Below are 17,261 nucleotides of genomic sequence, written 5' to 3'. Positions count from 1 at the left end.
GCAGCCCCGGCCTCCGTCTACAGTGCGCGGGGTTTCTGTAGGGTCCTTATGTTTACCAAGCGAGCAAATAGCTCGATGGGCCTTCTCCCATGTCCCTCCAGGTACATATCGCGCCGTTTCGGGACTCCAGAGAACCCGGAATGAGGACGCCACAGCCAGAAGCCTGTGTGAAGTAGTTATATCAAGCCGAAACTTGGCACCGTGTGTTTACTTAGGATTACTCGGTAATGTCATTTCAGGGAAAATTAATTTCGTGCCCATTTTAGAAACGGCGATGATCTCGCCTCCGAGTAACTCTCTCCGCATGCCGGCGTATAGCTCTCGACCGTTTTTCGTGTCATTCTTTCCGTTACTTAGCCCCAACTTAACCCGCGGTCTTTTGTGCCCTTCTTTTCGTAACCTCATTGTCGGCTCGTAATTAACGATAACTCGGGGAAACTTTTGACACACACTTGCGCACGAAATTAGCTTGGAACTCGAAGCTCGATACGGGAGCTTGGGACGCGTACGACTGTTTACCGAGGCCAATGAACGTCTATACGTCGCCTCTATCACACCTCGCCTCAAACTGCCCTTTGTATGAGCAAATTAGTCGCACGTCTACGGCGACACAGACAACGGTTTACCTTTCATCTCAAATTGTGTTTAGACATCAGGCCATTAAACTCACCGCTCATCGCCGTCGATTCAAACAATTGCCTACTTGTGCGGATACGGTAACTGCAGCGGTTCGGCGCTTTTGTCGACTGAAAAAATTTGCGCATTAACGTCGTGCATCGGGTCCGCACTACGGTCATCTCTAGTCAATGAATCCGGTAGACTCGAGGTGTTCGAAAAAAGTCGAGGTCGTTTGTGCCTCAGCGAACAACGCACGGCAAAGTCCAGAAAAAAAATGTCACAAGCACTTTAAATTCTCCTTCAGCGACTGCGCCGCGAGTCATCAGAATCAAAATATGGAGTGACCCACAGGGCAGTATATTACACCGTCCAAGATTCCAGCGGGGGTAATTTGATATGTCGGAATGAGTGTAAGAGGACCCTGAGGTATGCCCGAGTCGTACAAAACTCACTGACCGCTCGACTGCTCCAAATTAATGTAGAGGTAATTAATTCGGCCGTTCCACTGTCCGCGGGAAGGAACCGCGCTTCTTTGTTGGTGGCTGGAACAAAAAAAATTATTCGAGTCCCTCGTCCAGGTGGTACATCCACCAGCCAGTGGCGGGTGGTTAGGGATCGGTGATTTCGTCCTGTGACGCAGACAAAGAATTAATGGCGCTAATCGAGTCCGATCCTCCGGCATCGACCGGCTTCGAGAACATAAATTAAAAGAACTATCTCCTCGACCATCGGACATCAAACGATTCTGTACACTGTATGAGCCGCGTATCCGTGAGATATGAATCGGTAATCTTCCGAGCTGACCCGCGTTTATATACGACCGTTTCCTAATATCTAATGTAAGTCATGTTTGAGACGATACGACAAACTCGACAAGGATCAGGTCGCCGTTTATGGTCTATGCGGTGAACACCGAGAGGTGTAAATTCTAGTTTACAGACGCGTTGATTCAACGACAAATTTATCGCTCCTGCAGCGTCGATTCCACTGACTCGACTTCGCTCTTCGTCTTCTTCTTCTTCTTCTTCTTCTTCGTCATCTCCTTCCACTTCTTACCTCTTTTTCTCCGTTCTTTTCCCAGGTGTTGCTTTGACTGAATTATGCTTTTATGTTGCTCTACTGTAAACGAACTAAGCCTCGCCCTGCAGAGGAAGCGGGCACCTATATTTATGCATCGAATGCATGCTCCTCCGAGGAACACGCATCGCGGCTGCGCGATTACACGTCGGCCGGACTCTCGCGGGCATAATATCGGCCCCTCGCTCCCTGGACCGTTCGGGATGCTGAGCGTATTTATGGCTTATGAAACATCTTCATCCATATTTAAGCTTCGACGCATAAATCAGCATCCACGGTGCCTGGCAGCTCGCTGTATACCCATTTGCGCTTTGAACGCTCGATTCTCTTCGGACCGACACGCTCGGTGTCCACTCGCTTTGCTTTTCGTACAAATTAGCTTCAAACGGTCTTTTCGAGAAAGAACGTACGTGCTTGCTTCGAGTCGTTTTTCTTTCCCTTCAAAGCAGAGAGCAAATATTGTACAAGCTTATACCATCCCAGCAGTGATAATCAGTTTCATTATAAAAAGCCGTTTCACCGATTTGCAATCTCTTGAGGAATCACCTGATAACTCTTGGCGAGCATCGCTGAAAGCAGTTTAACCGCGTAAACTGGATGCTCGGCGAAGTCTGCGACATCTGGACGGGTAGTATAGTGAGCTCGCAGATAAGATTCGGGAAGGCAAAGGTACGGAGCCCGTAATCATCTCAATCGATATTTGCGGAGAGATATTGGCGGAAAGTTTCCTAATATGTCGGGTGGATGTTGGCCGGGGTGTGTGCCCCATTCGCGTATCGCAGGACGCGGTACAAGATCGCGGGAAATAGAGAGAAAATAAAGGAAAATGCCGGGAATAGGGGATGGAAAAACTTGCTTCGCTCTCCTCGACCTGATGAGGGATGATTTCTTATCCGAAAGTTTCAAGTTGGCGACTACTATGTTGTTGCGGTTGAGAGATGGCGGCGGTCGAGTCCCGGGTTCGATTATTCGCCCGTCTCCTTCCCTTGCTTAAACGTGAAAGTATCCTCCATCAGGACTCTTTTCACGCCAGATGAAGCACGAGCAACGAAGAAATCGCAATCGCGACAACTTTCGATGGAAATTTCGTATTTGGAACTAATTTTTATTCCAGATGTTATACCGATTGTCGCTTCTCTTTCGTCCGAGAATTTTTCTTCTTTTTCCAGAGCTTTTGATTATCGCTGAAAGCTTTTTATCGGCCGAATCTTGCACGGCGCTTTCAAAGTTACGAGGAAGAAAACGAATCTCGAGATTCACCGGTGTATATTATCAGATCGTTTTTCTTCCATATTTCCTCGCCGTTATTCCCACGGTCCTATTATTATGCCCTGTGACGCGATATCAGACCGTCTCGGTTTTTCGAGAACATTGACGAAGATTCGGGTCAAGCAGCTGACGGTCGTTTTCCAGAATCGTTAACAAATCTAGCGATAAATTCTAGCTGGTTTCGAAGGTGGGTAGTGCACGGTGAAGAAAAATGGCTAATAATCGGTGAAATACGATTTGGGTAGCTCGAATACTCGCCAACTTTTTGGCTATTCCGTGACGCTTTTTTCTTCCTCATGCTGTATTGGATTTCAATTTTATGGGTAGGTGAGGCTGATATTCAGCTAAGCGGAATCTATAGCCTAATAAAATTGTAAAATACCTGTTAAGCCCCGATACTTTTCACCACAGTAGCTCCGAATTCCTATTTCAATAAATCACCTCGCACTTAGCCCGCAGGACTTGAATTTTCCCTCTAGAGTCTAGTGCAATAATTTTTCAACTGATTTCAATACGCCCACCAAGGAACGTTATAACACACAAAAACTCGTGAAATTGAATTATCTGGTATTCTCTGGTATTGAAGGTTGAACTCGATCATCGTGGAACGATTGAATAAAAATTGGAAAACAATCTAAGATGATTGTCAGCATAATAGAACAAATGTACACTTGTGAATTAAAAATCAAGGTTCCGAAAATAACATTGAAATAGCTGGTTAAATGCTTCGTGATGAATAAAAGCGATCAAACAAAATAAATTGAACAAAGATTAGAAAATAGCTTACTGATTGAGTTTATACGTTCTCACAAATTTTTCTTCAACGGGCATGGCACGATGACAGATTTATTCAATAATCTCCTTTCATTGAACAACTCCTGTTCATAAGAAGCTTCGTAAAAGAATGAACCTCCTTCTAAGAATACTTTCAATCGATGAATTGACTCACAGAAGCAAAGATAGACACTAAAGCTTACAAACAATCTATTCATCATGCTCTCGACCTTAATATCTATTCTTGCGCTTTATTTACGTGATCTACTTCATTCTCGTCATCCATTTCCTTACCATTTTCGATTTAAATTCAACGTCCTGCTCACGCGCGCTAGTGAGTGTCAAATTGTCTGATTTCTGCCAATTTGTCGCGACAAAAGTCATAATGGGCGAGACAAAAGGTCAACGTTAAGACGAGGACGGCGAGAACTCGAAAGGTGAATCAGGATAGCAAGAAAGCTCGCGTCGCGAACTAAGACGACGATATATTTGAGACGAGAGAAGCGCGGGAGTAAATCCTGATTTACACATCCAGCACGTTCAAGAGGTCCCGCCTCTCTCCCGGCGCAATAAGGATGCGTCATTTTTATACACGCTGGCATAAACAATGCGAAGGAAGACCTCCCACGCACCTTTCAGGATCCTGTCCCCGTGGCTGTTTGTTACTCCTCGAATGGTTTTTGTTCCCGAGGAATATAAGGGGTGCAGGTTTACCGAACGGCACTATGAATATTGTATAGGTATAATGCGCGAGGCGCCGTCTACTCGCTGCCAGAATTTGAATGTCGCGCCGTGCGAGAGCGCGAGGAAAGTTGTAAGCAGCAGGCTACAATAACTCGCGTGTCTCATGGCCGTGGAAGCTCGCTGTTATTGCGATCCTGATTACCCGCACAGTCAACGTCGGATGAAAAACGGCCCCGCCAACTTCTGCGAAGTGGTTCGTACTCAGGAACAAAGAAGTCGCGTGGCGTAATTTACGCACAAATTTTTTTCATCTCTGTGACGTCGTATTTGCGCAATCCAAAATACAGAAATCGAAAAGTGAAGAGACGATGCTAATGAACCGAATTTTTTCTTATCTGCGACTTCCGCGGTGATTCGATCTTCATCGGGGATCTTCTCTTTCAGTTTCACGTGTATAAAGTTGTCTACAAAACGGCACCGTCAATCGGCTATAACCCTAAAATAGAACGTAAATTTTTATTTCAAAATTTGTCACGTCCCATAAATGCGTTTAAAATACGCTTAACGACTATTCGCGTCGCCCACCGTGGAATCGACGACCGATCGCATGTGGCGAAACAGCCACCGTTCGGAAGCCTTACGATCCTGACAATAATTACAACTTCCTATGCAAATGTGTACGTGGCTATACGCAGTAAGCATATTCATTGCTCTTAACACCCATGTTCGGATACAGAAAATTTATAAACCGTTCGGGGGGAAGGGACCTACGCGAAGACACGTATTTCCACCTCTAAGTACACGCATTATCATCCCTGTGCTTCCGACCACCATCATTTTCGTCGAGTTACGCCTCGGAGGAGCTTCATGACCCAAGACCGGAACCTCTCCTCTACTCCAAATGCGCTCCTAATCGCGAACATCATTTTGACGCGTTTCTAAGCTTTCGTAGAAAATTAGCGTTAAATAAGAATTTTCTGAACGGTCCAATTCTTTATCGAATTGTTATTAGCAATTGTTTTATAAATTTTAACATAAATGTACTGATTTCCTTCCGACGGAAGATTCGCAAACTTCCTTATATAAAATGACAATCATCTTGTCATTTTCTCGACGATTCGTATGAAACTAGCCAGTAGGTATACTCGGTATGTACAGCATTGCTTGTGGCGTATGAGAGGAATAGATTTCCGAATGAGAAAATCTCCGTCTTCGATAAATCCATGCCGTTGTGCAACAGTTGCAACACGCAGTGATAGCAACATAACGCATTGAATTATCAATTTTCGAAACACATTACGTGTGTGAGTGAGTTTTCAAGCGTTGATGGGCACGCGTCGTTGTATCACGTTGCATTTATATTCATGACGGTGTGTTCGACTGAATGATAATTTTTGTCATCGCAACGGAACAGGGCTTATCGGCGGTGAGACTGGTATACTAGGATCCTACAAGCGTGTCCATTAGGAAATTAATTACTATACGTAATAAGAGTTTACGGTTAATAATTGGTAGCGACAGCCGGCGATGCAGCCGTCCAACAACACTTTCTGCCGGACGCTAATCTTCTACACGGGGCGAGTTGAGAATATCAATTAGGGGAACCCGGACGAATGGCCATACTCACTGCATCTTCGTTTTCACTGTGAACTCTGGCTACATGCGGCATGCTGCACGTGCCAACGATAAAGAGAAAAATTGACTAACGGATTATACGTACACGTAGGCAGAGGCAGAGGACCTGGCTATATTCCTTGTGAAAGAGTTGATGTTCCAGAGGATGATCCAAAGGTTCGATTGAACCGCTCCTCTTTAATCCGTCGGATTGAAATTAAATTGACTTTCGTTGTTGCCGCGGTATAAAAATTGGATATCTCTTCCCGGATGAGGGCGTCCAGGTTTGGGACGGTCAATAAATTTCTAATAACGATAGTCGTAAGTTCGCAGCCCACGAAACGACTCCCCGTGTACAAATATTACAATGCGGCGAACACCTAATTCAAATTTCTAGGTCAGAGGTCAGTCACTCCTCTCCCACTGGTATATTGAAAACGCACACGTTCACCCTCAGACGGCAGATAGTATCTATTGAAATGGGATGTTCAACCACTGCGGTACAAGCCTACCGAATAGACGAAACACATAAATAGACAATGGACAAACCGACAAATGGGCCCTTGAAAGAGCCAACGCCAATGGTGAGGTTTCGGAATAATGCATACCCGCGACAGACACACCCGTGCTCTGTAGTCGGTCGACCTCGAGCTCAACCCGACGGGGATGACGAGGTTCCAAAGCAAACACCGCCACATATTCTTTAAATAAATATTCAGAAGATCGAAAGATATGGTAAGGGGGCACACGACGCGCATCCCCGCAAGGAACCAACCAGCGGTTCTCATTTCGGAGCATCCTTACTCCCGGGGATTGAACACCTCCAAGATGCTTCGAACTCGTCGCATCATTGCTGCTGTGCTGGCCGATTTAATCGCAATCAGTTAGATGCCACTTAATGCTACTTGTAACATTGTTATCAATCACCACTGGCGGTGTATCGCTGTATTCGTTCTCAGTTCGGTTCTCTACAATTATAACTGGATCTGTAACGGTTCGCATTTAACCAGGTTCTTTGAACGGCAGAGTATATTGTTCTTCCATTTGAGTATTTTCATTGCACTGTTGTCGTGTAACTGCTCCGTCGGGTTTATCGATGTTTCTATAATTTGATGAGCGTGTCCTTTTCACAGTAAAACTTCTTTTTTGGATTTCGATGAATACAATCCGTCGATTCAGACTTCGTTGATTGCTACTCTAACTTGAACTCTTTGTCTTACAGTAGGTAAACTCGTCAGCTCTTGATCATTCGCAGATCATTCACCTCGTTACTCCGTTGTCCGTTTCTGACGTCACCGACTCTTTGTCATTCATATTCGATGTAAGTCTCTGTCAGATGTTAGTCGAGGTATAAAATGCTCCTTCGATTAGAATTTCAGTGAAAAATTCGCGACGGCTTTCACAGTGGCAGATTTTAACTAACCGAATCCCCGTATGTTTACTTGAGCCCTCAAAGCGAACTGCTCATCCCTAAAAGTTATGTTGGCTTCTCGTCCTATCGCCCACGGTACCGTTAATGAGTCAATATTCTTCCAACCTCTGATATATATCTCCCGATATTTTGGCACGTGGAAGTTCGTTCTCACTTCCTTAGTAGATACTGGATCTGGCATCGTGGCTCGGTTCAAGGATTTTTCAAAATAACGAGGAGGTCCACCTTGAGAATAGACGTCATTGCGCCTAACTGACCGCAGCCTGTGCTCGTCGTCAGTCTCTCGCCTATTTACACGACGTGTCTATCTAACGCTAGTTGTCGAGGTTACGTTTCTTCACTTTCACACCGCCTTGGCCTGCTTGCGCAGATACACTCGATCCTGATTTTCATCCAACTGCCTCTTTTTGTATTATATACCCCAGTAAATGAAAAATAACAAGTTCTGAAATATCAGCATTTCATCAGGTGATATAAATGATGAAATTATCTTCCGCTCCTGATATTTCAGTCCACCATCTTGGATCCAACGCCCCCACCGGTTATGCATACGTGACAAAACTGTAACCACAAACGCGTGTGGTTAAAAATGAACTAAAATGTTTACATTATTTTTAGCTGACAGGCTAGATTTCGTTTCATCGGTCGTTTCGTGCGCAGTACATTATACATAAGCAAATGAGACTGATATCAAACTGACAAATAAATTGTGCACTCACTCTATGGATCCCTGAATCGATGCGCACACTGTGCCGTTTGTGCAAATCATGCGGGATCCGTGAGGCGGGATATTTCCTCTGTTACTTTTGTCGCAAATTTTAATTACGGAGTTTCTTAGTTGAACGGTGAATCAGGAGTGTCATAGCGCCTCGGGGAAATTCGGTACCACGATTCCAAGCCGTACCTACAGGGGGAAAACTGACAAAGGAAGCGGTACTTATCACGTGGCTCGCAGCGATTGGGGATTGGGATGTCTAATGAAGAGGAGATATCTTTTATCCTAGCAGTAGACACGATATTTGTATACGCCCCTGCATGCGTCGCTTTTGTCGCACGATTCAAATGCGAAAATACGAGTTGCGAAGGGTTGAACCAAAGGGAAAAAATATATAAGGAAAAGGCGGAAGTGATCAGAGCCGTGTTATGTCGCGTCCTCGCATCTTTTTTAATATTCGCGGCAGCAATTTATATGATTCAAAGAGGAGAAATGATCGCAGGAATGATTCAAAAGAAATACTTGGGGGCCTTCGGGGCCTTCCGGACCGCCTGGCTAGAGCGGAAATGAAATTTATTAGACCCGGTCTCCTTTAAAACCTACCACCTAGGTGGTCCTGAGATTCTCAACTGTAGCGGGGCTTCTAGGCGCGTGATTTCATGAGTACCTTTTACAAGTATATTGTGTAAACGTAGTTTCACTTGTCTAGTTAATAGCTGAACCACAATTCACCGAAACATGTACAATAATAGTAAACTGTCTTCAAACATCGTATATTACAATTTCCAGAGAACAAAGAGAGAGGAAAAAAAACTCACGTGTACCGATACTATCATCATCATCGATACTATAATAAAAATTATTCTATGACATTGTAACCATGAAGGTATTTATACAGATTTTAGTAGATATTCATCGAAAAGGAATAGTGCAAGCGAAGCATCAGCCTCTGAAAAGAATCGCTTGAGATCATTGACGTAACCGGAGAGTGTGTGAACAGTTTTCGTCTGTCGTTCGAAAAATCTCTCTTCAAAATAGTGTGCAACGGATCCATCTAAGTCAGCGTGCTTCGTCACTTCTCTTTGTATTTTTATGGCTTCGTCTGCCATCATCTTGTAGTTGTCCAAAACGTTACTCATTCTCTCAAGCTCCGATAGATCATGTTCATTGACTTGCAACTCCTGTTTGAAGATAGAAATATATACATTAAAGTACACCGCATTACCTTGCAGCAACTTGTATATTAGATCACCGAAATAACAATGGATTCGATTCCGTTGAAAATAAAATTTGTTCACCCTTCTTTCATTCCAGTACGTTGGCCTTTCATCAAAGTGCATTTCCCCACCGCGTAGAGTGATGAAATTGATAAGATCTTTCGCATCATCCCACGCCTCGTCGGACAACTTTCTGTATAATCGTTTCAGCCCCATACGATTCCTCTCGAAATTTCCAAAGTAACTAGACACCGTCAAGTATTTGAAACTCGTGTCAATGAGAGCATTGGCATATTGTTCAAGCTTGCTCTGTATACGGCCAAACTTTCCGTACAAGGCATTACAATTTTCCAGTCTAGCATCAACTGAAAAAATGCATAAAATAATACCGAAGTATTCACAAACGCGCAGAGATAGAAAGGTTGCGCTTGGTACATTTTTTCCCTTCAAATCATGATTTTCAAATGATCTCTGAAATAAAAAGAAAGCGAACTGATAAAAACGTGATAAGACTGGTTTGAAAAGAGTAATATTACCACTGTGCGACTGGCCACGACATTCAGATTGGACATCGTTGTAACAAAATGATAATATCGAGGGCGAAGCTGAGCTATGAGCCGCAGCCCGCCCCATGGCCGGACTCCTGTACGAAGCCTTGGCCGGGGTGAATATGGTCACCGCCAAAACAGTAAGAAATATGAAAACCTTCATGTTGGCTGAAAAGTGGTGTAAAGAAAAATCAACATCACAACGAAAAGGTTACTACTGTTCGACAGAACAAAAAGGTTGGCATTTACCGAATTATTTTTTGAAGTTATATCGGTAAAGTCTGGTCCTCAAAATTGAAAGGAAAATAACAGGTCTGTGAAAAAAATCGTATAGTTAATATATTAATTTTGATACGAAAGAAACAATCAGTGCCAGGAAATGCGATAAAATATTTGAAATGTCATGGAAATGTAAACAGCATAGTAATTAAGATACGAATGTAACGCTGAGACAAAAGCAGAATTGCATGCCAAAGGTTACTACGCTTAGGTTTATAACAAAGTATTTCCGATACGTCCACGAGCTACATATGTATGTATATGTGTAGGTGTACATATTATATACGTATAGGTATACATGTATATACGGGTACGTAGAGATATTTCACCGCGGGAAAAGCACGGACGACGAGAAGACGATTGGATTCGTTTTACGAAAAGAGATTTGAAAACGGAATGAAATGATAGTTTAGCACGACAAAGCTCGCGGCCAGAAATCACGCAGAAATAGAACGTACCTTTACGAACGTTGGCTGCTCAGATGGTAGCGTGAATACTCTCGCTTCGACACTCTACTGAACAATAAACATTCAACGGGGGGAAATGTTCGTTACGTCGAGTGGTCACTTAATTCATCTAACGCGCATGCGCGAAGCACAGTGCGCAGCAGCATCTGGTGATAAGCCAACGATGACAGTGCTAAACTACAGCGAATGACACACGCAGCAGTGTAATTTGTTTTTAAGGCGCTGATGGTCGTCTCGAAAGTGTAGTTGCGCATATTATCTGAACAAGCTTCGAAGCTTCCTTCTATGCCAGTGTGTATAAAGTTAGCTTCGAAACAAGAGACCTTCCTACTTTGACAAGCTTCGATCGATCGAGATAGTTGAATATTTTTTCGATCTTCTTTCACCGGCCAGATACATTGACGCGATGAATTTTATCTACGGATTTCTTCTAGTTTTCGGATTCGTTTATGTCGCTCCAGGCGTTCAATCGATATGTAAGTAAAATCGATTTGTCATCATTATTACCTTACCATCAACGCTTGTGCGAGCAATTCAGAACGATCCGAGAAAGGACAGTGCGAAGATATTCTTGCGATGGAATGCTGTGACCACGTGTTGTACAGCCCTGATTTACAGTGTTGCCGTTTACGCCACGCGTTTCAAAGCACTGATGTAGTGACTAGAATCATTAGACGTTTCATTATCGTTTACGTAAACTATTTACTCGTCATTCGGTTGGCCAAAATTCGCGGACTACTGATCTACTTTCTGGTAATGAAGGCATTCATTTTTTTTATCTTTTTTCATTCTTTCCTTCTACGCTCGCGCATGCCAGTCACAAAATAAGAAAATGAAATTCGATCATCGTACCACGGATCGGCCAAAGGCCATACATTTTAAAAAACGATTGGGATTGGAAGAAATCTCTACTATTTTTTTTTTCACAGCTCATTTTTTTTCAGCAAGAAAGCCTTGTCATAAAAACTGACCCAAAAACGTGCGTAAATATTTCTTACGAAATTTAGTCTTTGAAATCCTCACAATTCTTGATTTTAGTAAATATTTTCTATTCTATTGCATACCGGAAATAAGAATATTTGTATTCTTTTATTTGACAATTTGCTAGCTTGGTTTCGATAGAATTTTTGGGTTTACGCAAAAATTCATTCAAGTGGCAATAACTGAAAAAAAACAAACCCAACGATAAAATCGAATAATAATATACCTGATAAGAATCCCATGCACTGTACGATGAAAATACTTCAGCCTTTAGAGAAACCAGTAAATAAAAATTTCACATAAAATTGTAGAAACGTGATCACGAAATATATCACCCATAACGAAAATATTAATTTTTCACATTTTGATTTGGTAACTGATAACTGCTCACTTTGCGTTAAATTCGTATCCATAGAATAAGAAGGAATGAAAATTAATGCCAGCATCTGTAAATATATATGTTAATGATCATCTGTAATCTATATTATATATATATATAAATAAATCTAGGACAGAATAGATATGATGCTGGGAATATAAATGATACAAACGATCCGTAAGCGATGTTTTAGGAATTTTTGAAAGATAATTGCCGTAAATTACAATAAGCATCTGGAACAAAGTTCACTAACGCCCACATCGATCGGCAACAATATCCACCCATACATATATAGATAAGAGAAAAACATCGATAAATATGTTTCACGTGATCACTTATGAGTACGTATATAGTCCACGGCGCAAACACCGCACGTGAAGCAATATTTCAATTAGCAGATCACTAATTATTGCCAAATGTTTCGACACCAATTTATCGAGTAGCAGCAGCTCAATATCTATCAGAGTTGTACAACAGAACTGAAAATAAAAATAGGTTGATCAATTCAATTGTCATCGTCAACGCATCAAAGCCCAATTACTAGGGGAATGTAGAAGACCTTCAGATAATTTATTGAATATCGTAGAATAATTGGAAATCAATCGCGCTTCACATTACTCATCGAATTACGCATCTCGCGGTTAGTCTTAGTTTTATGTAAAAGAAATTCCAATTAATTGGAACATTGCACGAGGAAACAAAAGAACTCAGTATTGTGCTCCTTACGGTTCAAGGTACATGTTATATGGTGAGAGATAAGAATATGATTGTAAATTTAATGTACACTTTATCTAGCATCAACCCTAAAACTGATTGAAAATTCAATGAAAAGAACGATAATGATAACAAAATATCACATCCAAACAAGCAATTAAAAGTCACTTAGTGCCTGTATCTTGGAAACAAATCGATTAATCGCAATCAGTATTTGAAGTGGAATATTTTTTATTCCGTTATTGTCTAATCTTATCAAATGGTCATTTGATAATGATGCCGAGTCTATGTCGAGTGAGTTTAGATTGCATCTAACGTATTTATACGTACATTGTCTTTTTAGGACATCCATTCTTCTCATAATTATGAAACGCAGGTTATTTCCTTCTTTGTTAATCTTTTTTACTCAACAAATTTAGCTACAAGTAAGAGTAGGTACATTGTTATTATTGGTGGATATTGTAAAGTGTCGGAATCCGTATCCTCTATTCGCATAATTGCACTTGTAACTTATTAGAATCTGCCCGCTATATTCACATAATTTCATCAATTAATTCCACCTATCGGTAAACAACTGAGCATATTATTATAAATAAGAAGGGCTTAATTAACGCCCGTCAAAACCTTTTCAATTTGTCTATAACACTTGCAATTGAATTAAAGAACTCTTGTATTTCTTTTTGCTGTCGGACCCTTTGATATTACGAGTTAAATTAACACCGGTATCCGCAGATTGTTTGCGATCTTTCTTCCTCGCTAAAATGTCCTGATTTTTGGAGTCTTGTCACATCATACCTAACCACGAGTCGATCATAAACGTAATTGTCCCTCCGGCTTTACAATATAATATTTACGGTTTGTCAGCAGGTCCTTGAGAAAACTAATAGGGACCGTCAAATAGCGGAGGTTTACAATCATCCTTGTAATAACCATCCGAACAGCGGAGATTTATTCATTATTCTAGTATGTATGTGCGTAACCCTCCGGAAATGTAGGTTCATTACTATTAATCCTTGTGTAACTAGCCGACACTGGAGGTTCATTGATTATTATTTTTATAATTTTCCGATAGCGGAAGTGACGTTATTCCACACACTCTCCTTTTTCAAATACACTTAAAATTGTGCCAGCTCCTAAACACCCCACACCCTCACTCCTACCACGTGCATTCCTGTTATCCTGTTAATTCCTTGAATGAACAAAAATTAATTTCCAATCACATATAAAGTGTCTGCCTTGTCTCGTCGATTTATTTCCTGCGTCCATTTACCTATCCTAAGGTTCAGCTGTTATATCCCATGGTATAATACAAGAGTTGCTTCGCTTCGATTTCCTCTTCCTTCTCAATTATTATTGCATACAGCAATTGGCACCCGACATAAACATTTTTAATAGAGTTCATGTAGCCGGAATGCTAGAATATAGGTCGACCACGATTAGAAATTTTGAGGTAATGACTAACTCTACGTTGTAATGTAACAAAGTTCAATTGGCCGGAAGTTATCGACTACTCAGTAGCCAGCGCTCACAAAGAACAAGTAGATAATCAAACACACGATAAGGAATTTCACATATTTGATATCACGAATTTGTTTAGAACAAACAATCAGGACGGGAAACTTTACCGACACGTGTGAGAAATGAATTGAAAATTATCTAACCTTTCGAACAATGGTAACATTTATCAAACATTCGGTATAGTTAATCATTTTTCAATTTTCCTTTGAAGGTCAAATCCCGGACGCCGTGATCGATACTCCATGGATAGACATGGTTGACTCATGTACCGAAGAATTAAAGGATCAAGTGAAAATGGAAATCGGCGCGTCCATGACATATCTCGCCATGGTAACAAGTCATTCCATTATGCTATTCATTCTGAGAATCTATTTCCTCGTCTTTCGACCTTCGAAAACAAGTTACTTTTTCTCATCACATTTTCACCTCTAGGGTGCTTACTTTTCACGTGACAGTGTAAGCCGACCTGGATTCAGTAAGTTGTTCATGCAAGCAGCGGATGAAGAACGTGAACATGCGATCAAACTTATTGAATACATGTTAATGCGAGGAGACGTAACTCGGGACTTCCAGAATCTACTCCCGGCATCGCTGGTAAGTTTTAATTCGTTCACAAGGAATATTAGCAAATAAAAATATTAGCTTCGATACTAACAACGCTAACCGTGAATAAATATTTGAAAGTTTTTAATCTAATCCCAAATAACGCAAATACGTGAAATATGGGTATAATATATTAGCATTGAACTTGTCGTCGAAGACGTGTGCGTAATTTAGGCTGTGTAGCAAAAAAACTTTTATAAATGATACGCATTATAATATCTCGCGAATTGTCTGAGATTTACACTCAAAAGTAATTCGAAATAACTTGAGTACAATGCGAATGATATAGTTAATTACGATTCAATCAAAATTGAATCTGTTCATTTCAAATGCATTAAATACGTAGCTTTGAAAGTGTAAAATCGCGTATCTTGACAATATTTATAGTCGATTGTATAAAATTACGCGAAATATTAAACAAATATTATTAGGCTGTATTTCAGAGCAGTAAATGTGTTAATAACAAAGAAAATATTTGTTCTCTTGGCCTGGTCTGTATAGACTGCTCCAAAATTAGAATGGCGGGACGGAGTACAAGCACTTAAAGATGCCCTTGCCAAGGAAGTCAACGTTACAACGAATATTCGAAAAGTAATTACCAACTGCGAGACACCACCAAACGGAGCCAAAAACGATTATCACGTGAGTACTGTTACGCATACACATTAAAAATGATTGGATACTTGTTGAACGCTGTTTATCGCACATATTAAACGATTTCTACATTGTTACAAAGTAAAAGATCAAAGCAAGCTTGGCATTCATATCGTGTAAAACTTCTATCTCCATAAAAGGATCTGTGAAATTTGAAAATGGCGTTGTACCAATTATCAATCAATTGTGATTAAGCCAGATTACAGATTCTCGCGTAACGGAGTTTGTATCGTTACTCAAAGAACTGCACGTACGAGATAACATTATGAATTATTGAAGAGTGTTATCACGATCACGATGCTAATTCTTACGGGTCTGAAATACAACATTATTTATTTCGTCGCGTCTATCGTGCAGTCTCAAGCCGTACTTGACATCATAGTTATTTAAGGAAAACATGATATGTAATTTCTGGTTTTATCGTGTACTTAGCCCTATCATGACGACATGGGCACTCAGATTCGGTTGAGAGAAATAATTTTTTCATTGACATTTTCATTAGACATTGGATTGAAATATTTCTATTAAGCCGTCACTTCTATGTAATCCAGTATTTCTTTTACCTTTTTTATAGTTGGTAGATTATCTTACCGCCGATTTCCTGGATGAGCAATACAGAGGACAGCGCGATCTGGCTGGAAAATACACAACCCTTCGAAAAATGATGGATACTTACGGTCCGATTGGAGAATTTTTGTTTGACAAGAAACTGCTCAACGGAGAACTGTAAATAAGGTCGTTTGATGCAGGAGACAAGGAATATGTTTAATTTTCCTTTTATTACAAGACAGTCACATTTAGAACTAATTGTAAATGGCAACTTGAATTTGATTCCATCGCGTACACTATGCTAGTGTAGTTACTTGGTTTTCCAATGTCTTTTATTTATTACGTAACAACTAATTCATAAGGTATATTTCCATATAAATTGCCAGTGTAAGAAATTCTCCAAAAATAAAAGCCACAGCCTAGCAATAATTCAGTAGAGTAAGAAAAATACAATCCTGCATCATTATTATTTTTAAATATATCTGTAAGTCATAAGTGCGTGTCATAGTTTTAAGACAACGTATGAAGAAGAGGGCTTATGTTCTTCGCAAATGAGCGAATAAAATTCATACTGTAAACGGCTATGAGTGAATAAACAAATACCGCACCGACTTGTTTCAATTTCAAAAACTTTATTACACTTGTTTTGTTTTTGCCATGATCTTACGTAGAATTTTTGTTTTTTTTTCTTGACACACATTGGTGCTACCTGCAACTGATAACATCGCCCTATATCGACAGAAATCGTTTCCGAGTATGCCGAAACTGATTTCTTTATCGCGTTGTTATGACAATGCATTTCACGAGATCCGTACACTCTGAACAACGTGCCACATGGACCAACTTCGGGTACCTATCGCTACTTGCCAGACGTCGTATTGTCCCATCGTAATGCCGTTACTTCGTATGCAAGACTAGTTGAGCTTAAGCTTGATTAAAAGCGGCTCAGCACTGCGCCAGATGCTGCGTTGGCGGAGCGCTCGCTTTCGTTCGAGACAATATCCTCGCTTCCACACGCCGTATATACACCTTATATATACCTAGAGAAACCACAGGTATCCTGAGGCTGGACAGAGGCTTTTGTCCGAGCATTTTTATTCACCCAGATTCTCATTTGTCACTCCCTCTTCCAAATACAGTGCCACTTGAATTTTCTCGACGTTATTAAC

General features: G+C 41.0%; 3 protein-coding genes across 4 annotated transcripts in view; 1 reads left to right on the top strand and 2 right to left on the bottom strand.

The window, feature by feature from the left end:
- The window catches only part of LOC124301855 (cuticle protein 19.8-like), a 221,947-nt gene that overhangs the window by 152,339 nt on the left and 52,347 nt on the right, over window positions 1–17,261 (bottom strand). The window lies entirely within an intron of this gene.
- On the bottom strand, window positions 8,936–10,819 carry LOC124301854 (uncharacterized). Of its 2 annotated transcripts, XM_046757366.1 has the most exons (5): window positions 10,686–10,819; window positions 10,198–10,262; window positions 9,937–10,116; window positions 9,482–9,765; window positions 8,936–9,364 (listed from the first exon to the last, which is right to left on the bottom strand). In XM_046757366.1, the coding sequence occupies exons 3-5, from the start codon at window positions 10,109–10,111 to the stop codon at window positions 9,074–9,076; spliced, it is 750 nt and encodes a 249-aa protein (XP_046613322.1). In that variant the 5' UTR covers window positions 10,112–10,116; window positions 10,198–10,262; window positions 10,686–10,819; the 3' UTR covers window positions 8,936–9,073. The 2 variants fall into 2 exon arrangements, with proteins under 2 accessions (XP_046613322.1, XP_046613323.1); XM_046757367.1 differs by lacking the exon at window positions 10,198–10,262 and having other exon boundaries at window positions 10,686–10,808.
- LOC124301856 (ferritin subunit-like) lies at window positions 10,880–16,703 on the top strand. The gene is made up of 5 exons (XM_046757370.1): window positions 10,880–11,170; window positions 14,498–14,616; window positions 14,719–14,880; window positions 15,391–15,531; window positions 16,118–16,703. Exons 1-5 carry the CDS (start codon window positions 11,101–11,103, stop codon window positions 16,271–16,273), a joined length of 648 nt encoding a protein of 215 aa, XP_046613326.1. The 5' UTR covers window positions 10,880–11,100; the 3' UTR covers window positions 16,274–16,703.

The sequence above is a fragment of the Neodiprion virginianus genome, chromosome 4 (genome assembly GCF_021901495.1).
Source record: "Neodiprion virginianus isolate iyNeoVirg1 chromosome 4, iyNeoVirg1.1, whole genome shotgun sequence".
Classification (NCBI taxonomy): Eukaryota; Metazoa; Arthropoda; class Insecta; order Hymenoptera; family Diprionidae; genus Neodiprion; species Neodiprion virginianus.
The sequence above is the reverse complement of the archived record's forward strand: the minus strand, read 5'-3'. Positions and strand labels throughout refer to the sequence as shown.